We start from the raw sequence: 24,387 nt of genomic DNA on the forward strand, positions 1-24,387 counted from the left end.
TAAGTCACCCCTAGGGTAGACCCTGAACAGCCCCAAAGGCAGTGTGCAGTGTATTGAAAAGGTTGGACATGTACTTTTAAGTTTTAAATGTTCTGGTAGTGAAAACCCCTTAAATTAGTTCTTAAATACTGTAAGGCCTATCTCTCCAAAATGATAACATTGGAGTTGCCTTATTACATTTTGTAAGTATAATTTCCAAATGGGAAGAGATAATCCGTTCATGCTTGGTGTCTCTGGAACCAAATTTAAAATCCTAACTTATGGTGAAGTTGGATTTTAAATAAATATTCTGAAAATGCCACTTTTATAAAGTTGCTATTGTCTTGCCTTAGGCATTTGATGACTGCAGCCTGTCTCTGGAAGCACCAGAAGCACCCAGGCTTCCATACTCACCAGCCAATCACGACACTGCAGGAGCAGCATTGTGAGTAGTCTGAGTGTCCTGTTTGGACGCTCAGGCATTGCCGGGGAGGCTGGGCATGTTCTCCACGGGGCTGTACAACATAGCCGAATGGCGAACATGACAAGTGTACATGATGGTTTGGCTGGCACTAGAGGGCTGGCCAAACCGTCATGAGCACTTAAGGAGTGCAAACAACTCCTCCCCTGCTTTGGCGTCACAGAGCCTAGCACCGCCCGACTCCTGCATAGAAAAATAAAATGATAATAACGTCCTGTTATTATCATGTTCTTTTTTGCACTGCCTTAGCGGAGGATCCACCACTACTGGTCACATGACTGGGTGTAGTTGGCAGTTGGGCTTTGTGTATTCCTCTTAAACAGCCACACACAATGGGAGCTTAGGTGTGACTGGATGGACCATCACTTGGTAGAATGGGAGGGAGGAGATGGGCCCAGCCTCACACCTGATTAGGCTGTGTCCTGTCTCCACACAAAGGGCTGCATACCCCCTGTAGTTAGTCTGAAGCCAGGGCCAGGAAGGCTGGGCCTCTGTACACTTCAAAGGCATGCCTTCAGTAGTTTCTCCTCACTTCAAAGGCACAATTGTGTATAAAAGAAAGGCCTCAGACACCACCACCTAATATATATATATATTTTTACGTTCTCATTTTTTAATTTTTACTAGAAGGAAAAATTGTAGCAGCAGGTTACCATAGGCATAAATACAGTACAAAACAGCAAATTCCATTTGATTAAATTAATCATAAATACAAAACCATAATGATTCAACATCCGATGGAAAACAAAAATTCACTCATTCTGTGTAGACAGAAAAGCCCAGGCTAATTTGGTCCCCAAATCCTTTTACCTTTAATCCTTCCCTTTTTACCTTTCCGTTCAAAAAGTGCCCTCTCTAAGTTATAAATGTGCAGAAAAAGCCCCTTCCATTGCTCAAAGGTCGGGGTAGAGAATTGTCGCAAAGGGACCAATACCGGGACGAAGGGAGCCACAAAAGAAACTTTCAAAAGTGATGGGTGAGCTTCAGGGTGATTTATTTGTTCATAAACAAAAAGATTTAAGGCAAAGAAAATGTCTATTGGATTCCAGGGGCAGTCTTCCTGGTTGGGGTGGTCCCGTCTTCACCAGGGCTTCTCCTGGACTTGGGGTTAAGACATGCGACTGTCCGTTTCTCAGGAGGTGTTTTGCCGGAGTATGTAGGAAGGAAACAACAAAAGAAAATACCGGAATCAGTGGTGAGGAAGTGGGGCTTCTTATCTCAAGGGACAAAGAGTGAGGGGATATGTCACCTCTAACCGGCACCAAGTGAGCCCCGACGTGACCTCCCTCTACACAACGCCCTTCCCCCTACCGTGTCCGATGAACCCCTGGAGTTTTGCCCATACCTTAGCGAGCCACCCTCCTCCTGGTGGGTGGCTGGGCGAGACGCAAACCCATTGGCCTCCTGGCTTGACGTCTTCGGCGGCGGCAGCGGCAGCGGCTCCCACTTCAGAGTCTTCCTCTGCAACCGCTCTGCTCACGCCGAACGGTATTCCGTCTCCGCCTTCTTCCAACGTCCACGCCACAAACGCTCCTCCTGTCCCAGGGAACACAGCTTCCGTCTTTCTGGAAAAATCCTGCATTCTTGTGTCGGCCGCCTGCTTCTCTGATAGGCCAGTTTCCGATGACGTCATAGGCCAGCGCCCCCTGGGATTCCTCTTGGGGGGTTTTCTTAAAGGCCTCCAGCCCTCACAAAGGGTGAAATGATGTGTGTGAGTGGATTGTCATTGTCAAAGGGCAACAAAGTCCGCAGTTCGTCATCGAACTCGTGACACATGTCCCCCCCTGGAATTCCCTGATCGGGGGAAATAGGGAACCAGGACAGGTAGTCCGCATTGCCTTGGTCCTTGCCCTTACGGTGTAATACCTCGAAGAGGAAGGGTTGTAGGGCTAAAAACCACCGAAGGACTCTGTCATTATTCCCTTTACTCCTCTGGAGCCAAGTGAGAGGAGCGTGGTCGGTATATAGCAAAAAGGAATGCCCCTCCAAGCAATACCGGAGTTTTTCCACACACCACTTTAAGGCCAAACACTCCTTCTCTATTGTGGGATATGCTTTTTCCCTGGGGAAGAGCTTCCTGCTGATGTACAGGATGGAAAGTTCTAATCCCTCACTATCCAGCTGCGAAAGGACGGCTCCTATTCCCACCCCTGAAGCATCAGTTTGCAGAATAAATGCTTTTTGGAAGTTTGGATTGAGTAGGACAGGTGAAGTGGTAAAGGATGTTTTTGGGGTCATGAAGGCTTGGAGTTCCTGCTCAGAGGTATTTCTGATACGGTTAGCCGTGGTGGACTTTTTTAGTAAATCAGTGAGGGGGCTGCTGTTTGGGAAAAATGGGGGATGAATCGTCTATAGTAGCCAACCAAACCCAGGAAAGCCCCCATCTCTTTCTTGGTGTTGGGAAAGGGGGTGTCTTGGATGGCCCTTACGTTTTCTGACTGTCGTTCAATCAACCCCTCCCCCAACAGGTAACCCAGGTATTAGACCTTCTGGAAAGCGAATTTTGATTTTTTGGCGTTGACGTGAAGGTTGGCTTCCCTCAGCTCTGTAAGAACGGCGGAAAGGTATGACTGATGCTCCCCCCACGTTCTGCTAAAGACCACAATATCATCCAAATAGGCAGATGAATACCCCAGATGGTTTTTCAGGAGGGCGTCCATGAGCCTCTGAAAGCTAACGGGGGCACCATGAAGGCCAAAAGGCAATACTGTGAATTGAAACAGTCAGTCTGGGGTAGAGAATGCAGTCTTTTCTTGGTCTTCCGGTTTGAGAGGGATCTGCCAGTAGCCTTTGGTGAGGTCGATTGTGGATATGTAGCGAGCCTCACCCAGGCGCTCGATCAGCTCATCCACCCAGGGAAGGGGGTAATCATCCTGCTTGGAGATGCGGTTAACCGCTCTAAAGTCAATATAGAAGCGGGTGCTTCCGTCTGGTTTTGGGACAAGAACAATCGGTGAACACCAATTGCTCTTTGAGTGCACCACTACCCCTAGAGCTAACATATCGGCCAACTCTTTTCGTAAAGCAGCACGACGTGCTTCGGGGACCCGATAGGGTTTTTGTTTTATCACAACGCCCTCAAGGGTAGGGATCGAATGGGTGGCTAGAGGTGTTTTACCAGGCCGGTTGGAAAAGATATCAGAGAACGAGAGGAGAAGGGCTTGTAGCTCTTCTTTTTCTTTTGTATTAAGCTGAAGACCAAGAATGGTGTCACTAACTGTAGTCTGTGCCGGGGTGGCAAATGAAATACTGCAGGGTTTCGGGGGAGGTGGACCCAACCATTTCTTTAGTAAGTTTACGTGGTACATTTGGGTTTTGTTGGGGGAAAGACGGAGCACATAGGTAGTCTTCCCAACCTTCCTGATGACTTCAAAGGGACCCTGCCACTATTTTCTAAGTTTATGAGAGGAGGAAGGAAGAAGTATCAATACCCAGTCGCCTGCTCTAAACTCTCTCCACTTCTTCCCCTTGTCGTATTGTAGCTTGTGTCGTGTCTGGGCCTTGTCTAGTTGGTCTTGCGCTAACGTTCTCAGTTTGTGTAGCCTTACCTTCACCGCATAATCTAGTAAGGCGTGTGTTTCTGCAACCCACTGTTCTTCCCATGTCTCTTTTGGGATTTTGAGGGGGGTGCGAGGTCGCCTCCCAAACAGGAGTTCAAAAGGGGATATCCCTAAGCTAGACTGTACTGTGCTCCGAATGACAAACAGTGCTATTGGAAGAAGCTGATCCCAGTTTCTTCCATCCCCTGCCAGGAGCTTCTTTAACGTAAGTTTTAGGTTACCATTGTATCGTTCTACAAAACCGTCCGTTTGAGGGTTGTAAACTGATGTTTTTATGTGCCTGATGTCTAGCTGTTTACAGATTTCTTTCATGAGGCGGGACACAAAAGGTTTGCCCTGGTCCGTTTCGGAAACCCCATTCTCGAAAACACCTCGATCAGTTTCTGTGATATCGTTGTGGTAGTGGCTGTCTTCAGGGGGAAGGCTTCGGGATAGCGAGTGGCGTAATCCACTATCATAAGGACATACCGATGGCCTTTACTGGATTTAGGAAGGGGCCCGATCAGGTCCATCCCTATATGCTCAAAAGGCCGCACGAATAGGCAGTGGCTGTAGGGGTATCCTCAAAGGGGCGTAAGTTTTTTGTTTTTGACATATCTCACACTCCTGACAATACCTTTTGATTTGGAGATATATACTAGGCCAGTAAAAGTTATTCAGGATCGCCTGACTGGTTTTTTCAGCCCCACATGACCCGCTAACAAATGAGAGAGCCAAAGTACAGGACCTGGTCCCTAAAACCCATTGGTGCCAACAACTGAGGTGTAGCCCCCTCTTTGGTGACGCGGTGAAGGAGCCCATGTTGTTCCGTAAAGCAAGGATAGGTCTTGTTTTGGGCATTTTTTGTTTCCTGCGCTTTCTACCATGTATGGCGAAGGGTTGCGTCGTTCAACTTGGCTGCCCTGAAATTCTTATCCATAGCCCAGGGCTCAGAGGTGAGGAGGGCATCGTGTAGATTGTTTGGGCCTGTCTCCATTTTCAGGGCACTGGCAAGGAGGAGGGGAAAACAGGGATTGTCTACCCCTAAGATTAGTGGCTCAGGAAGAGAGGGGAGAACCCCTACAGTGATGGTTGTCTGGGTGCCTGTCTTGGTGCATACTGGCAACTGAGCTACAGGATAGACCCGGATATCCCCATGTACACATCGTATGCTGACATCCCTCCCTATGACAATCTGTGAATGAAGGACCATGTCCCCCCGGGCCACCGAATATTTGCACCCTGAATCAAGGAGGGCTTTTACTTCGTGGTTGTTTACGATGAGACTCACATAATACATATGTCCCATTTACGGTGCATATAGAACCGATCTGGGGGCTTAGCTGACGTCTATAGGCTCATCTTCGGGTCTGTCTCTCTTTTCTCTACAGAAGCAAGCTATGTGGCCCACTCACAACATTCGAAGCACTTAGGGCTAGAAGTGACGGGAGGGTCAGATCTTCCAGGTCTAACCCTTGGGGGCTCTGGGAAGGTTTTGGCGGTTCTTCTCTCCGGCTTTGATGTAACAGGACCTTTCTGGGGTTTTTCGGGATATCTAAAAGTGCCCCGGCCCTGCGCACGGGTGAGTGAAGTGGCTATTTCAACGGCCTGTTCAATAGTCAGGTTTGCATGCTGTCGTAGCCACCTTTGGGTGCCATAAGGAAGGGCTTCCAGATACTGTTCAAGATCGATCTTATTCATTACACTCTCGAGATTGGCCTCTTGTGGTTTTAGCCAATGATCGGCGGCATCCTTCATCTTATAAAAGAGCGTTTTAGGAGTGTCACCCGCCGTTCCTCGTTCCTGCCGAAACCTGAGGCACTGTGCTTCGTCGTCGACTCCGAGTCGGTCCAGGACGTACTGTTTCACAACCCCATATACAGCAGTTCCATCCCGATTGATAGTCTGGTATGCCGCCTGAGCCTCTGCTGTAGGCAACGGCGCTAAATAAAAGGGCCATCGGTCGGTGGGCCACCCACTGGCTCTGGCAGCCCTTTCAAAGTTAAGGAAATACGCTATAGGGTCCTCCCCAGGCACGTACTTTTGTAGGGGGATGACAGTGCCAGGTGGAGCTGGAGTTCTCCCTTGTCCCAGCCCCAGGAAGAGCTGGTTCTGTCCTTCGGCCAATTTTACCAAGTTATCCGCGTGGGTCTGTATGGCAGCAGTAAAAGCCGCCCTGTCCATCTGGGCCTGACTGGTACCCCGCTCTACGGCCCATTCTAGCTTGGTTTGGCCCTCCTTCAGCTGGTATATTATGTTCTTCATCCTGTAGCGATGGGGCTATGCCCGCATTCTCCACCACTTTGTCGCAAAGGGACCAATACCAGGACGAAGGGAGCCACAAAAGGAACTTTCAAAAGTGATGGGTGAGCTTCAGGGTGATTTATTTGTTCATAAACAAATAGATTCAAGGCAAAGAAAATGTCTATTGGATTCCAGGGGCTTCCTGGTTGGGGTGGTCCCGTCTTCACCAGGGCTTCTCCTGGACTTGGGGTTAAGACATGCGACTGTCCGTTTCTCAGGAGGTGGTTTTTGCTGGTGTATGTAGGAAGGGAACAACAAAAGAAAGTACTGGAATCAGTGGTGAGGAAGTGGGGCTTCTTATCTCAAGGGACGAGGAGTGAGGGGATATGTCACCTCTAACCGGCACCAAGTGAGCCCTGACGTGACCTCTCTCTACACAACGCCCTTCCCCCTCCCGTGTCCCGTGAACCCCTGGGGTTTCGCCCATACCTGAGCAAGCCACCCCCCTCTTGGAGGGTGGCTGGGCGAGACGCGTACCCGTTGGACTCATGGCTTGATGTCTTCGGCGGCGGCAGCGGCTCCCACTTTTCGGAGTCTTCCTCTGCAACCGCTCTGCTCACACCGTACGGTATTCCATCTCTGCCTTCTTCCACCGTCCACGCCACAACCTCTCCTCCTGTTCTGGGGAACACAGCTTCCGTCTTTCTGGAAAAGTCCTGCCTTCTTGTGTCGGTCGCCTGCTTCTCTGATAGGCCGGTTTCCGAGGACGTCATAGGCCACGCCCCCTGGGATTCCTCTTGGGGGTTTTTCTTAAAGGGCTCTAGCCCTCCCTGTACAAAGGGTGAAATGACGTGTGTGAGTGGATTGTCCTTGTCAAAGGGCAACAAAGTCCACAGTTCGTCATCGGACTCGTGACAAGGATCAAGCCAAGCTGAGGCTACACAGAGCCTAAAGACTGACATTGCTATAAAGATTAACTCTTCCCCAATCTTTCTTTCTGGTTCAGCTACTCCTAGTAAAATAATCTGAGGTGACAGAGAGATGTCAATTTTAAGTACATCCCCCCAGAAAACAATTATTTCCAGACTAATTCATTCTATACTGGGGCAGGTGGAGAACATATGTACCAGATCCACACCGGGTGCCTTACATCTAAAACATCGGGTCCCCTCCACTCCCCCCCATTTAGCAGTTCTTACAGGTGTTATGTATAGATCAAAAAGAGTTTTAAAATGTTGTGACTGCAGATTGGCTGAGCACAGTATAGAGCACCCCATCTCAAGTGATTTAATAAAACAAGAGTCTGGGAGCCCAAACCTGTCCTGCCACCTCGGCCTATGCTTATCCAGGTCATCCCGGACCCCCTCCAGCAGACACCTGTATAGTTGTGAATTTCAGGGGCCTATATCCTTTGTTAACAATTCCAATAAAGGAATCTGTGCGAAACCTGTCGCACCTCTGGGTTTTTTAAGAAGAAAATCCCTCAGCTGTAAATATTTAAAAAAAATACCAAGGGCCAATATTAAATCTTTCCCTGACCACTTCAAAGGACGTAATATAGTCAGTCTCCTGCCAGAACATGCCCTATCCTACATAAGCCCCCCCTTTCTCACCTTGCCAAGCAGTCATCTTGTAAAATCCTTGGGAGCTGATCATTCCTAAGCAAGGCGGAATACCTGCTAATTCTGCCCACCCCAAATCTTTTTCAGAACACCCGCCCAGTTCCGGAATGCAGTGATTAAGGTCTTGAATCGCTTTTTTTTAAAAATAGCTCGGTTCATAAAATTCAGCAGACAGTCTTTAGCCTTTGCCCCTATCAGAATCTCAAATATTGAGGGGACATAGCCTGGGTCATCCCCTTCCCTTGGCTTATTACTAAACGAAGGGCCATATTTAAGCGCTGCTGCTAAATAATATAACTTGGAATTGGGGAGCTCCCACCCCCCTCTATCCCTAGGGAGGCACAAAAATGCATTGACTGTTCTGGTCCTGCCGTAGGACCAGATGAATCTAGCATCCGCCCTCTCGATTAACTTAGACCAGTCATTGTGTATCTCAAGGGGCATCGTTTGAAAAATATACAATAGTTTTGGTAGGATCATCATTTTAACAAGATTGCACCTCCCCATTATTGAAAGCTTCAGATTGTCCCATCGACTAAGATCCTTCTTAATTTTCCCCATTATGGGGGCAAGATTAAAATCTAGTATAGTTTCAACCCTTGCTTTAATGTTTATTCCCAGATATATTGCTTTATCGACAATCCTGATATCGGAAGCGGAGGTGAATCTGTTTACCAAGACCTGAGTTTTGGCCCTATTCAACAAAAAACCTGACTGACTCCCAAACTTTTCCGCTATGGTTTCCACAGAACACAGCGCTCTGTCAGGGTCGGTAGTGATTATAGCGACATCGTCGGCATAGGCCAATATCTTAGTGTCCCAACCCTGAAGGATAATGTCAGTGGAGGCTTCCAGCTGTCTGGGAAAGGAGTCTATATACAATGCGAACAACAAAGGAGAGGAAGGGCACCCTGCCTTGTTCCCCTTTCGATAAAAATGACTCAGATTCTTCCCCCATTAGTCGTGATCGGGCAGTAGGGTCGATGTAAAATATCCTTATTGCCTCAATAAGAGATGTCCCAGGGCCATTAGCCTCCATGATCTTCCAAAGATTATTCCACGACACCCTGTCAGAAGCCTTCTCGGCATCAAGAAGAGCAACCTGCATGGGTTTCGCAAGAACCTCTGTGGCTTAAAATAATGAAATTACCTGCAGTACATGGTCTACAGTTCCCCTCCCCTGAAAATAACAGTGCTGCAGAGCTGAGACAAGATGCTGCATTACATTGTTAAGCCGATTTGCAAAGATTTATTAATACAATTTAGCATCACTATTTAAGAGTGTAATAGGCCTGTACGAGCCCAGGGCAATAGGGCCTTTACCTTTCTTTAAAAAAAAAACAATATTAAGGGTGCCCCAAGAGCCTGGTGGTGCAGCCCCATCCCTGATTTCCTTAAATAGCCTAAGTATTTCCTGACAGAACTCTTTATAAAAGACTTTATAAGATTCTAGGGTAATGCAGTCTGTTTCTGTAGCTTTACCTGAGGGCAGGGCCTGGAGAGCCACCTGAAACTCTTCCAGGGAGATATCCGACCCCAACAAAAGTCTCTCATCCTGGGATACCCTCACTCAAGGTACAAAATCCACCTGTTCATCATAGACCTGAATACCCCCTACAGGCGGGGCCTCATATATATCCTTATAGAATTCCCTGAAAGCCTCCCTGACCTCAGCAGGGTCTGAGACTATCATACCTTGCGTATTCCTAACTTTCCCTATATGTCTGGCAGCCTGCTGTTGTCTTGCCCTGACTCCCAGGTACCGACCCACACTTTCGCTATATTCGTAACACTCCTGTCTCTTGGCCAAGAACCTTCCAGCAGTTTTCTCTGCATTAAAATCATTTGGACACGCTTTAGTAATAGCTATTGAGTTCAATACTGGATGCACTTCATCCGCCCTGGCCACCGTGCTGATCAATTCTGTCTCTAGAAGGCCACGTTTTTGGTAAGAGTTCTTTGATCTGTCCTTGCCCCATCTTTTGTTTAGCTAGACTGTACCACAGGGTTTCTCCCCTCGCTGAAGCCTTTAAAGCGTCCCAAAACATTCCCGGGGAGCGCTATCCTTATTAATATTGAAAAATCCCACAATCTCACCCTTCTTGTAATTAACGTAGTTTTGGTCAGATAAAAGGGCCCTCTCAAACGTCCTATCCTACACTCCCTTTTTTAACCTTTAAAGAGGGAATTCCAACACAACAGGATTATGGTCTGACATTACTCTGAGGAAAAGTTCCACCTGAGCATCCTTGAGTAAGACCGGTGAGACTAAAAAAATAATCCAGTCTGGCAAACTTGCGATGGGAGCGGAGTAATAGGTATATCCAGGCTCCTGGGCTTTTAAGCTATGCCAAGCATCCCCCAATCCAGTATCTCTTAAAAGATTCTTCAGGGACCTTAGAGTTTGCGCCCCGAGCTGGAGACTATTATCCCCAGAGGCTCCTCTAGATCCGTGTATATCTAAATCCCCACAAACTACATATGGTACAGGCCAAGAGGGTAGATCCATAGCTAGAAAATTCAATAAACCAGGTTAGTCTAAAACTGGAGCATAAACTGAACACAACGTAAAAGAGCCATTACCTGTTTTGCATTCCGTTATTGTCAATCTACCATTCCTATTCACTGCATTTCTCCCAGGCGTAATAACTTTCCCTTTCACTAATATAGCTACCCCCTTAGTCCTAACATCCTGGGTTGTGTGACAAACTACCTTCCACCCCAGAGAATTCAGCATGTTGCTATCACTCTGTGCTATATGGGTTTCCTCAAGGCAATACACATCTGCTTTTAGGATTTTTAGATCTTCTTGAACCTTTCTCCTTTTAGCACTGTCGTTTAGCCCACAGATGTTAATAGTGGCAATACAAAGCTTAGCCATTGATCCGGTGCATTATCCTAGCCATCCAGAATACCCTGCCACAGTTAATAGAGGCTATGAACTGCCAAAACAAGTTCCCCCATCCATTCTTGTATTCACACCCTCTTCTATCCTTTAATGCTGCCAAAAAATCAGACAAGTAAATAATATTTTGCTGCAAATTACGTACCAACTTTTCAACGAGTACCCAGCCCCTCCCACCCCCCTTACACCCCTCACATCCCACCAACCCCCTACCAATGAAAGCAGCCAGACCTACCATGTCTGTGTGATAGAAATGGCAAGAAACATCATGAGCTCCCACCCCTAGACCCCCCTCACATCCCCTCATCCCTATGTGAAAAATAGTGCCTACCTAGAAAAAGTGAGAGAAACCAGCTAGATAAATACCCACCCTTATTATATCAAAGAAAGAGAGAACATGAGGTATGGCTCGCTAAAAAGAAACTCACCTTTAAAGCATAGCGCACAGCTTCTTAAACTGAAACACCCAGAAAATATATACATTTCTTTTTTCAGCCAAAGCCTGGTCTAGATAATTTCTGGCTTGTATTTCAGAAGTTAAAAACTTTACAGACCCTCTGACTATTGTTTTCAGCCTTGCTGGTGCAAGCAAAAAAGCTTTGAATCCAGCATCTTGATAAGGCTTGATAACCTGCTGTAAACACCATCTGCACTCCACTGTTATATGGCAGAAATTAGGTCGTACAAAAAAGAGGACTCTTTATATTGCCCTCTCCCCTCCTGGTGAGCTTTCTCAAATATAGCCTGCCGCAGCATGAAATTACCAAACAAAACTAAGATAGCCCTCGGCTGCTTTTGATCTCTACTGGGCTGCGTATTTTTATGACGGATAAATGGAAACCGGTGCACCCTCTGAACTTCACGTTGCCGTGCTCACACCGTAAATTCGGGAAAGGCTTCCTTAAGAAGGTCCAAGATAACAGATCGAATGTCAAACCTTTCTAAGCCTTCCTCAATCTCAAGGAAACGGAGGTTGTTCCTTATTCGGCTTTTCTCCAAATCTTTCACTTTCCACATGGCAACGATTAGCTGTGCATCTTGGGATTTAGTCAGCTCTCTCACAGCATCCAGCTCAGGCTCTAAGGCAGTTGTTCTCGCTTCCATGCTGTTAAGCCGCTCGCCAATCTGCACACAAGCCTTCCCTACTTTCCGTACTGCGCCTTCCAGTTTTCTTGTTGCCTGCCTAGCTCTTTTTCCATCCACCCTGGTCTCTGCGCGGTGTTGCTTAATCGACTCTAAAATCAAAGCCAAAGCGGGATTTGTATTTACTACCCCTTCAGCCTGCTGACCACAAAGAGGAGTTTCTGCCTGACCGGGCACCACCTCTGTCAATCTCAGTATCCTCATATGGGACTATTCCCACTTCAGCCCACTACCGGTGATACGTCTCTCCTTGTTCTCCCGTAAATCTTTGTAGCCCCTGGATCCTCTAGAACTCCTCCATTGCTTTTGGCCCTGAAGGGTTGTCTCGGGTGCTTCAAGTGTACTCGAGCCTGAGGTTGATGAGCTATCCCCTATTTCCCTGCAGCCAGAATTAGAGGCCCCCGAGTGGGAGTCCTCAGTAAGTGAAAAGAACTTACCTGCCCCGTCAGATGTAAGATCAGCGACAGCTGACCCATCGGGTTCTATACCACAGATTGAGCCCCAGATAGCCCCACTAAGAAAAACAGGCTGAGAGTTAGACTGAGAGTCACATGAGGCCCTGTGTTCTTTTTCTAGGGACCCCTGGATCATCTCTCTGGGGATACCGACTATTTCACACTGGATGCCTGTCTCGCCTGATGAAGAACCCCCGTATACACAGAGCAAAGAGCCTCCATTATCTGCCACTTCAGTTACCACCTTGCTATTTTCCAGATGCATCAGGGTCAGCTCAGACCAATCGTCAGGAAGACTTTGTTTGAATTTTTCAGAATCTGGCTCTTTAAGAGCTTCCTGGGAGATTTGACTGCCTCCCTATCCTTAGTCTTGAAAAAGTATGTAATAGCTGACTGGGGTGATGCGAGACGATGGGCTGAATTAACTTTACTGGGGGCCATGACCCCCTCTTTAACTGTCTTAGTCACCACCGGTTTTCTGGCCCCAGTTTGTGTGCGGACTGTTAAATTCCTCCTCTTCCCTGTCCCTATGCTATCCAGCTGGTTTTTAGCAGTACGGGACTCATTTGGCTTACCTGCATTGTCCTCAATCTTAACTTGGGAAGACTCCTGTCTTGATCCCAGCAGCTGTGCTGTAGCCGGTGAGGTAAACTCCCTGGCTCGCTTCATCATTGGGAGGCATCATACAGGGCTCTGCGATCACTTTCTCCAGGAGAGAGACAGATGCTGCTCCTCGAGCCCTCAGAGTGAATCCAAACTTTCCTGAAGCAAGTACCGCCCACTCCTCCAGGGCGCAGTGGCAAGACTGGACAAGGCTCTCGGCCAGCGCAGTGAGCACACCGAGATTTCTCCTCCACAGAGCAGCACCGAGCACTCCCTGTGCGCTCCGCCTGAAAACACCGCCGGTAACGTACTCCCGGTCCAGCTGATTTCGGCAGCCCTGAGAGTTGCCTGTTCATCCGGCACGCTGCCAACATGTTGCATGCAGGTAAGCCAACTTGCGGGTAATTTAGAGGGTGAAGGATGGTGGAGTGGAAGCTCGATCGCAGTGATCCTACATGATCACCATCTTGTTTTCCACGGCTTTCAACCAGCCCACCCAGACACCACCACTTCATTACTCTTCTGGACCTGTGGATACTCTGCCTGGAAGAAGGACAGCTGTGTTGCTACTAAGACTGTCACTCTGATGGACTGCTGTTCTAAAGGGACTGCTGCCCTGCTGAGCTGGCCTGTTTCCTGCTTCCCTCTTGCCTGTGGAAGGAGAACTGGGCCTAGAACTTCATCTTGAACCCAGGACCCCAGTGACTGAAAGGGCTAGTCTGCTGGCCTCCTGTTCTAAGCCTCAGGGACATAAAAGGCTCCCCAACAGCTCCTGGACCAGTCTTCAACGAGCTCCTGACCCCCACGTGGTGCTCCCCAGGTCCTGGAGCCTTGGTGTGGCTCAGAGGGCTCTTTATTTAAGTTTCGGGGTTCTTCAGGATCACCAACAGACCCTTCCACACAGGAACCGATCCGCTTGCACCGAAAATCAGCACAATCCACCGCTAACCGGTCTCTTGGCACAGCAGCATCGACAGGGGACTGCGAATATGGAGCTCCAATCTGCCTGTCCATGATGCCCAGCCTGCTCTTCTTGCCACCTGACCACCGCCTGCGACGCTCTACCTGCTCCTCGCGACCCTCTCCGACTTCAATGGGATTCTTGGCACACAACTTGGGAAGGTAAACCTTCAGCGGGACTAATCTGAGACTGTATCCGACCTACGCTCCATCGTGGTCTGCTTGAACTTTTGACTTTGTCCTGGTCCAGCGTGACCTGATAGCCGTGGTTGGAGCTTTATACTTTTAGGTGCTATGGTGCAAATTATTCTTTAAAAATTCATAACTCCGGTTCTACTTATTGTAGTTTTGTCATTTTGGTCTTGGGTTTTTTTCCATTAAATTTGGCTCTATTTCTTTAACCTGGTGTGGGATCTTTTGTGTGGTTTCTTTACTGTTTGAAGTATTGCACAAATACTTTACACATTACCTCTAAGTTAAGCCTGACTGCTCTTTGACAAGCCACTAGTGTATTGAGAACAGGTTAATTTGGGGTTGCTTGGGCCTTTCCCTGACTAGGAGTGTGGTTGCTGCTAGACCCGGGCCCACAACCCACTCAACCAGCAACACAATTTCGAACATTTACTTTGAGATTTTTTGTAAGCACAACCTGTATGACTGTGTGTATGCCAATAATATGTAATTATAATAGTCTCGATCAGAGATGCTTTTGAGTGGTTATGCAATTTTTATGTACACATTTATTTATTAGCAGATTTTAATAGTGCATATAAGACTCAAATACTGGCAGGGGACTTTAGATAGAAATAGGGTTAAATAAAAGTGTATAATAGAATGTTATATACTATAGAGTTATACAATACAGTGAAAAATAAAATGTAACATAAATACATATGCATTAAATATACTTTGCAGGGAGAATTGCATACATTTTTAGAATGTTCCGACATCTACTAGAGGTGGCAAAATGGCTTTCATGGTTGAAGGTGTCAATACATTAGAAGCATTTTCAGCTCGTTTTTTGAAAGCCTTATAATGGAGTTCCAAATTTAGCCCAGTGTTTGGAGGAGAAGTTGGATGAGATGTTTGTACCTTGTCTGAAGGAGGCGTTGCCTATCAGAGATGGTCAATTTCTTGGCAACGTAGTAGGGGTTTCCAAATAACATGACTGCTTGTGAGATGGGAGGTCGTTTAAAAACGTTCCTCTACTGTATGCAGATCCACCTAAGAGAGTCCAGAATGGATGAAATATGTACTTTCTTGCACCTATGGCCAGCCTGTCAGCTGCATGGTAGACAGCTGTGTGAGAGGCAATATACAGTTCCGGTATTAAGAGATAGGGTTACTTGATTCATATTTTTTCTGGGATAAAAGGTTTAATTCCATTGGAGCAATTTAGGTTATAATTGTACCCTCTCTATCATTTCATTGCTGCATCCTTGAAGGTTAAGGGGTATATCATCAAGGGGCGGCGATAATATTATCGCCGCTTTAGAGCCCGTTTTTGGGCGAAAAGCGGCGATGAAATTATCGCATTATCATCAAGGGCACGCTAGCGTGTGATTCCTTGACGTATTGCCCCTTTTTCACACACCTCGCCTCGCATCGATAATGAGATGCAAAGGAGGCATGGCTGTGAAAACAACATGGGATAATATCGCGAAGGCAGCTTCGCGATATTACCAAGGAGGGTTAGCGATATATAAAATCGCGTTAAGTATGCCTTAACGCAGGAATTTAACGTCTGTTAAATTCCTGACTAACACGGGGGGTGGATTGTGTGGCTAAGACCACAGGCCCTATCATCTAGGATATCATCGATTTCCACCATGGAAAACGGCGATATCCCAACTATCTCTGGAATGTTTATCGCCTCGGCAATGCGCATTGTTGATAAGGCGCTAACCGGGCGATAAATTCCAGAGATAGCCGGCGATAAATATGCAAGTGCTAAGCGCGCTTTGCGATATTTATCGCCGGCCCTTGATAATATGCCCCTTAGTTCTTTGTCTGGGAAAAATACCTTGCCTATACCCTTACCTGTTGTGGGTGCCCCCTACACTCTCCCACCTAAAATATATACATATATACCTCTCCTTAGCAGGAGTAATTTAGAAGTGTATATAAGCGTATTTAGAATGAGAAACCTCATTAAAAGTATGTGAAAACCCACAATTACTTTTGCAGGTGTCCCCATCCACACATGCGGACTCCCTGCCCAGTTAGGCTTTCTACTCCTGCGTGAGGTGCTATTATACTTGTGGGCAAATCAAATTGTGAGTGTAAATTCTTCTTGTGTGAATTTATAACATGAATCTGCATTTGTAAATCAAGCAGTCTGCTAATACAAGTTTAGTTTGCAAATGGCTTCCGGAACAAAGCCAAGTGACCTGAAAAGCCTATGAATATTCCTCCCTTCTAGTTAATTATTCAAACTACATTTGCATATGACAGATAAATCGTTATTCCTATCATGCCCTCCAAAGTGCATCACTAACAGCAGATTATGACTTGTTAACATTCGAAGACAGCATTGCACATGATAATTGATGAGATAATTCGGCACATTAAAGGTCTTTTTGACCTTCTCAAATTGTGCTACACTGGCATTTCATGGAATCATCATATTCAAATGTATGAAAGGATGAATTGATTTGATTGTTTTACTAAATCCAAAATATATTTTCCTTCCAGATATGACAATACTAATCCTTATGAGATGATAGATGAAAAACATGTGGAGATCAAAAAAATGGAAACCACAATGGCTTCAGTTTTTGAATCTGCTGCCTTGTTTGAAGTCAATGTCCCGGATTACAAACAGATCAAACAATGCCGGAAGGAGGTTTGTCTGCTAAAGGAACTTTGGGACATGATCACCCTGGTGAAATCCAGCATTGAAGACTGGCAAACAACACGATGGAGAGAAATAAATGTTGACAACATGGACCTTGAGAGCAAAAGATTTGCTAAAGACATCCGGAATTTAGACAAGGAGATGAGGGCTTGGGATGCTTTCACTGGACTTGATAACCAGGTGAAAAACATACTTACATCTCTGAGAGCTGTGGCAGAGCTTCAGAATCCCGCCATCAGGGAAAGGCACTGGAGTCAACTCATGCAAGCAACGGGTGTCAGATTCACAATGGACGAAGACACAACTCTTGCAGATCTTTTGAAACTCAACCTGCACAATTTTGAAGATGAGGTCCGCGGCATTGTTGATAAAGCGGTTAAAGAAATGGGCATGGAAAAGGTGTTGAAGGAGCTCGATGCTACTTGGAGCGGTATGGTATTTCAGTATGAACCACACCCACGCACCAGTGTGCCTTTGCTGAAGTCTGATGAGGAGCTAATTGAAACTTTGGAAGATAACCAAGTCCAGTTGCAGAACCTGATGACCTCAAAGTACATTGCCTTTTTCTTGGAAGAAGTCTCAGACTGGCAGAAGAAACTGTCTACAGCAGACTCTGTCATTTCCATTTGGTTCGAAGTCCAGCGTACCTGGTCACATCTGGAAAGCATTTTCATTGGCTCTGATGATATTCGATCACAACTTCCTGAGGTATGAATCAAACTTTACTGCATGCAATATTTAACACACGAGTCTTTTGTTGTTTAGGAAACGAAATAATCTTTTAAATTCTGGAAGGTGCCATGGGTAAGTGTCCCAGTCATTCACTTTATAAGTGTTCTACTCAGATTATATCTATACACCTAATTAGTGGATATTTAACGAAAGTTTCAAAAATATGACTCTTGCTGTCCCTTCTCCCCCGTAACCAAAAGCTGATGACTGATTTTTTAGCAGGTCAGGTATTAATGGCTGGCACTTTGCAGCATCGCTGCAGTAGATCTGCAAAGATTTTCTTAGTTCTTGGTGAAAAATCATTTATCTTTCCATTTTCATGCTCTCCAAAAGTGGAAATGTAAGCCATGCTGCAGTGCTCAACATATATAGTGTGATCATCGTAGGGTTGTATAGTACATGTGAAATGCAGTTCAGTCTTCCTATGCACACTGTTCCATAGTGTGGTGTGTCTGTCCTTCCGTCAGGCATACAATGTGCTGTGCATTGTAATGGTCTTGGTGTGCACGGGGACAGAAGTTTTTCTAAACAACCGGCTTCAGTTTGTGGTTCATAGGTAAACCTTTAAATAGAAAACCCTCATAGAAGTACAGCTGCAGTCCTTGAAAAGGACAAGTTCCTGCTTGCAAATAATTCATGAAGTCCCCCTTCAGACAGCACACATCCACCGTAAACCACTTCTCTAAGTACTGTAAGGTTACAGTTGATACTAACCTGTCGTTAGTAAGGGCTTTGAACTTGCTGCCTTTACAATTGGGGGTGGTAGTGACAGGAGAGCCTCAGCAGTTGTATCAGAGAATTTTATGGTGCTGGCGGAGGGTGACACCTGTGAAGCATATGGAGAAATAACGTGATGGGCCTAGTTTTGTTTGAAACCTCCACATAGAGAGACTGCAGTGTTCCTCCACGATTTTTTACATTTGGCTTCTTATGAGTTTTGTAAAATTGGCTATGGTTGCTGTAGGTCCAACAGAAACATAGATCTCACAAGATAAGCTCTGAATTATTGATGTCTGCTCCAAATACAATTTCCGAGCTATCCTTTTTCAGGAAAAAACTAAAAGTCTGGCTCTTTCAACAGGGTGAATGGGTGATAGGGAGCCTTCCATTTAGTGCCACGACACTCTTTGGGGTATCTGTGCGCTCTACAAATCCCTCTTCATCATCATCATTATATAGATATTTTTTCAATCCACTGTTTGAAACGGATCTTGCAGAACTGAATAATCAAGCATGCTATCACATATCGTTTAAAGAAATAGAAGCATTTGTATGCACAGCAAAGCACTTTTCTCTAAGTGTCCCTCCTTTGGTTTTGAAGAAACTTGGAATCATTAATGGGCAACCCTAAAGTTTCTTTTAAAAATACAAAGATTTATTTGTGTCGACTGTTTTTAAAATCACATTTGGAGGTTCATAGATGATCGTATCATTTTACTCACTTATACATTTCATAGCTAGAGCTAATTGAGTTGATTTGTGTTTCAGCAAGTGGATCTTCATCCCAAAATAAGAAAGTTCTACCATGTTGTCCCCCTTTTTGAGCTCATGCTTTCCTACAGTAGCTTTTGAGAGAAGTATAAAGTAGAGAATTACAGCCTCACTCCCCCTCTTGGGCATTCATATTTTCAGAAGCAGCATTACTACTGGTACTTGCAACTGTTTCTTTTAATGTTTTCTTTTCTTTTTATGAAGCAGACTCTCATCAACCAAGGATTTTGGGTGCGAAGTTGCACGAGCATCCCACCAGAGATACGCATACAATTACTGTCTTAAAAACCTGCACTGCCGGAACGTCACTTTTGGTGACGTTCCGTGGCGCAGGAGCCTGCTCCATATTTACGAGGCCGCTCTAAGTCACTTTTTTTGCCTTAATGCTGCCTCGTAAATATCGTTCCCTTCAACGCAGTTTTCTGCATCAAAGGGTCGTGCAATGGGTGTTGCTGGGGGCGTTCCCAGCAACATCCTTGGCTTTTTGACACTGCCACAGATGTACGAGAAATCGTACTTCTGAGGCAGTGCTAAAAAGTACGCCTCCCCAGGGTAGACGTAAGGGAGGCACAACATGGAGAAAATATCTTTATTTCTCCACGTTTTTCCTTTTTCTATGTGTGCTGCATTCTGCAGCATACATAGAAAGAGGGAAAGACTCTTGTGATTCTTTTTGTGCAGGAAGGTTTCCCTTCCTGCACAAAAATAATCATCCCTGCAACGCCATGGTGCAAAGGTGCCTGCGTTGGCGCACGACAGCCCACCGTGCACCGGTGCAGGGGAAAAGGATAGGAATGCGCCGTATCTGATAGATACAGTGCATTCCTGGCCTTTTCTTTTGCCTTAGGGCAGCGCAGCTGTAAGACCTGCTACTCTGCCCTACGGAAAAACTTCATAAATGAGACCCCTGCTCTCTAAGAGCTTGAGAAATGACAAGTTGGTGTCCCTTTGCAGTTCTATAGGTTTAGAGTTCCACAATCAGAAGGAAGCTTGTACAGCACAATCATCGCCCAAAATTCTGGATTTTGAGAATCGATGGACCATCAGCAAAACCTTGGTTAGTGCCCATATACAAGAAAACACACTCCCCCGAAGAGGATAGGCTCTCATCATCCTGTAATTTGTAGATAACTGTAACTTTTCAAGCCAAAGAAGTAAGGAAGAAAATGCTTTGCAGATGTGCATGTACCTTTTGTTTCAGATCTAGACATAATCCATTGTAATAGCGCAGTCTTGACATATTGAAACTTGAGGCTACTAATTGTCTTGCTTCTGATGGAAGCATGGGTATGATTTTAAGCTGATCACCAATATAGGCCCTTAATTTCTGACTACAGCTAATGGTATTGAAGGTTGCGATAGTCCAGCATTAGGGGTCCTATTTTCTTTGATAATCCTGGAGCAGGCTTTTCAAGTAGGAGGTTGGGAGAGGTTCGCAGGTGTTCCTTTGACATGTGCAAGGAGTATCCTCCTTCTGTTATTCTTCTCTTTGAAAATAGAATCCTAATGTGCCCTTAGCAGGCACATTCCACTCCATCCTACACTTTGTTGCACATGCTCTACCACATCATTTTCAGGGATAATATGTCACTGACGTCTATTGATTTACTTTCATGCTTGAATAAAGGCAGAGGTCTTCTGGGAAAAATAAACGAAGCTTAGGGATCCTTCATCAAGGAATTTCTGTCTCTAATGTTTGTACCCTCCCCTCACTTCTCCCTTAGAAACCAAGACCCACCCTCAAAGAGAAAATATACAATCCTCATGTCCCTGTGAAATTGCCTGGCAGGAACTAATACAGAGCACTGGAGCCAGTAAGGCGGAGTGTGCTGCCCTCTCCAAAAGAAGCTGGACACAAGATCCATGACCCAGTTCCTGACAGGGGCGTAATAATCACTGCTGTACCCTCTCATTGTGCTCTTTCTCATTGGAGGCATTTGAGGTCTAATATTAACATATCTCACAGCCTGTCCATTGGCATACGCGACTTGGGTTCAACGTGGCGCAGGAAATGTAAATTTTCTGAGGAATTCATCTGTGCCCCAGAAAAAGGTCTACCTTTCTAATATTATTTTTTTTTTAAATCTAAATCAGGTGTTGAAACTCCTGATGATTTCTGGATAAGTCTGCCTTTACACTGTAACTTTTAACTTAATCTTTGCCATTCAATTTCAGTGATTTGTTGAGAGTGCATGTGTCTAGACTGTGAATATTAAAGTCATATTTTCCAATCCCATGAATAGATAGGACAGGACCTTTACAATTTATAATACACTAGTTAACAATACTGTTCATCTCTCATTGTCAGGGACTACACGGAGCGTGTACAAAGAGCGCACATTGCCTTGGGCCTGTTCAACAGCCCTGAGACCACAGCAGAGGTGCACAACCTAGCAGTGAAATAACAACAAAACTGGGGAAACTGTGTGCAGGGGGAATCTGTAAACTATGAGACAGAATAGTTTAAAGTAGGATTTAACCACAGGTACTGAAACTTCATTGTAATTTTGTATTGAGGGAGTGGCTATGGATTTGCTATGCCATTACCATTGTATGTTATCAAATTGTTATAACGTATGTTATCATAGGTTGTTGGTGTTATAGAATCACATTTCTGAGAAAAAATACATTCCCTTCACTTATTTGTACAGGATGAGATATATTCACAGTATTTCCGAGATATGAGTAAATTCTTTGCGGTTACAAGGAGGCAGCTGTGATTGTTTTGAACATTTCTGACCAACAAAAAATACCTGTCTTTTAACATTTTGTTGCCAATTTTAATTCCACTGTAGCGGTAGACAGTGTGGGATGTTTGGAATTCTCTTTATTAGGGGCATTATAAAATGAGTAGTGATTCTCACCAGTGCCATTTGGCTGCTGCTGTAGATGAATTAGGGCAGCTATTGTTATGGGACCCAGGCACCAGGGGCAACTAATGTTCGACTGTACTAAACTGAAGCCTGATACAGTGGTGCAGCCTTCCTCAAATCTTATATCATCAGAGAAATTAAAGATTATATGCACTCCTAGAAAATAAGCTAAATAATGATGTTTGTCGTTGCTGTGCCACATTATTATAAAAGCTGCTGAATCTGACCCCAAATATGTTTTAATAAGGTTTAAAGTTAGCAGACACCTTTACAGTATAAACAATTTTTGGGGGAGCAAAAGATTCGTGATTACTGAAGCTATTTATTTATTTGTATTTTTAAGGATTCAAAAAGGTTTGAAGGCATTGATACTGATTTTAAAGAACTTGCTTATGATGCAAATAAAACTCCTAATGTAGTTGAAGCCACAAACAAACCTGGCCTCTTTGATAAACTTGAAGACATCCAGAACAGGTGAGATTTTCATCTTGTTGCCATGTATGGTGTGATATATGCATATTTGTAAACACTATGGTTAATAAATCCCATTGACTCATCTTTTATTATTCTTTGATAGCCACTACTTTTTTTCTCTGTATCCATCACTATCCACACTTTACTACTGATTCATTGTACAGAGGTGGTTAACCTACAGTTACAGAATTACTTTTCTTCTTTTCCATCCATGAAATTGACTTTATGAATCCTAATTCTCCCTCTTATGTGCCACTTTTTAGGTAGTCGCCAGAAATGTGATCAGTCTAAAAAATGGCATTAAGAAGCACTTCCAGTAGAAGGGCTTTGGCTCCAACCACTTATTGTCCCTCATTCTGGCAGCCAGGAGTACATGTTTTTTTTTTTTTTAAAGAATTTTTTTATTGTTTTCAAAACAGTTAAAACAATAGGACATCGAGACAGACCTTGCGCATAGATCTCAGAGGAGTACATGTTTTGATTAGGCAAACGTTGTGAGCATCCACAAAAAAGGGCTTACCCTCCAAGCAGCTATGCTGATTTTGTTTACTTATGCAGCTGCCTGGGCTTCAACCTTCAGGGGCACACACATGACAATGTATTGCTATTAAAGTGCCTTAGATAAATAGATAATTACTGTGTTTTTTCTGGTGCAACGCAGATGGGACGGAGGCAGTCATTAACTTTAAACTTCCAAGTGTAGTTTTGTGTATGTGAACCCAAATCTACACTAATCTACATGGCGTTTAAGGTGTGGCTTGACAGTACAACTGTTGTCTGCCCTTGTTAGAAATGGGGGTCTCTAGTTGGCAGAGGTAGGTACCTTTATTCAGATAGGGACGCTTGCTTCTAGTCAGGGTAAGGGGGATACACACTTTAGATAAACCCTGCTCACTCCCTGGGTAACTTGGCAAGAGCAGACAGACTTATCCCAAAGGCAATGTGTAAAATATTTGTACTCAAAACACATAGTAATATAGTGATAACACCACAAATAGAAACCACACCAGTTTAGAAAAATAAAGTATCTTTATCTAAACTCAACAAGACCAAAACGACAAAAATCCAACATACATGTAATAAGAATATGACTTTAAAAAGGTTTCAAACAACTTGGCCCATAGAAAACTATGGATACGTGATTTCTCTCAAAGTACCTGTAGTTGCGACAAAATTCACAAGACCAAACAACCGCAGAGATCGGAAGCATCGAGAAACAAAGAGATGCGTCAGTTCCTGAGACCATGGGTTGGCGATGCGACAGTTCTGCTGCACGCAGTGATGTGTCGAATCCGGTCTGTTGGGGGAAGCTATGCGTCGATTCCGAGACGGTTCTGGTCCGCGGGTGATCCATCTGGAAAACTTGCCACACAGGTACGATGTGTGGAAATCCGGAATGCGTTGGCGATCGAAGTGGCGCCCTCGAGTGGCACTGCGTCAGTTTCTTCAGCCGCGATCCCTCCATGCGACGGTTCTTGCAGCGGCAACAGCGGTTTCGGCAGTGGCGTGGCGATGCTTGGATATTCTTCTCGCACAGCTGTGCCGTGTCAGAAAAACAGCCGCAAGAAGAGCAATGCACAATTTTCCTGTAGTTGCATTGCTTTTCCGGCTCCCAACAGCAGGAACAACCTCCAGAGGCCCAACACAGTCACAGGCTCCTCTTGGCAGCTCAGAACGCCCAGCAATGAAGTTCAGGGGAGATGGGCGTGAAGTCTCTGTGCCCCTGGGACTTCAAAACAGGAGGCAAGCTCTACTCAAGCCCTTGGAGATCTTCCTCAGCATGGGGACACGACACACAGCAAAGTCCTTGTCCTTTCATGGCAGAAAGAGCTACTGCAGGCCATCCCCAGACTGCACACAGCAAAGGGGCAGTACTCCTCCTCCAGTTTCTCCAGCTCTTCCCCTTGGCAAAGGTTCCTCTGGATTCCAGAAGTAGTCTAAAGTTCAGGGGTTTCAGCAGTGGCAGCTGGTGGATTTTTGAAAGTGGTGAGTCGGAAAATGTTGTACCCCAATGTAATAAGCAAGCGAG

General features: G+C 45.3%; 1 protein-coding gene across 1 annotated transcript in view; it reads left to right on the forward strand.

The window, feature by feature from the left end:
• Positions 1-24,387, forward strand: part of DNAH9 (dynein axonemal heavy chain 9) — a 1,479,259-nt gene that overhangs the window by 376,925 nt on the left and 1,077,947 nt on the right. Inside the window, exons 20-21 of the mRNA XM_085616775.1 lie at positions 16,626-17,496; positions 22,228-22,358. Of these exons, the coding sequence (XP_085472901.1) occupies positions 16,626-17,496; positions 22,228-22,358 (1,002 nt within the window). The remainder of the gene's footprint in view (positions 1-16,625; positions 17,497-22,227; positions 22,359-24,387) is intronic.

This window comes from Triturus cristatus, chromosome 7, assembly GCF_964204655.1.
Source record: "Triturus cristatus chromosome 7, aTriCri1.1, whole genome shotgun sequence".
NCBI lineage: Eukaryota > Metazoa > Chordata > Amphibia > Caudata > Salamandridae > Triturus > Triturus cristatus.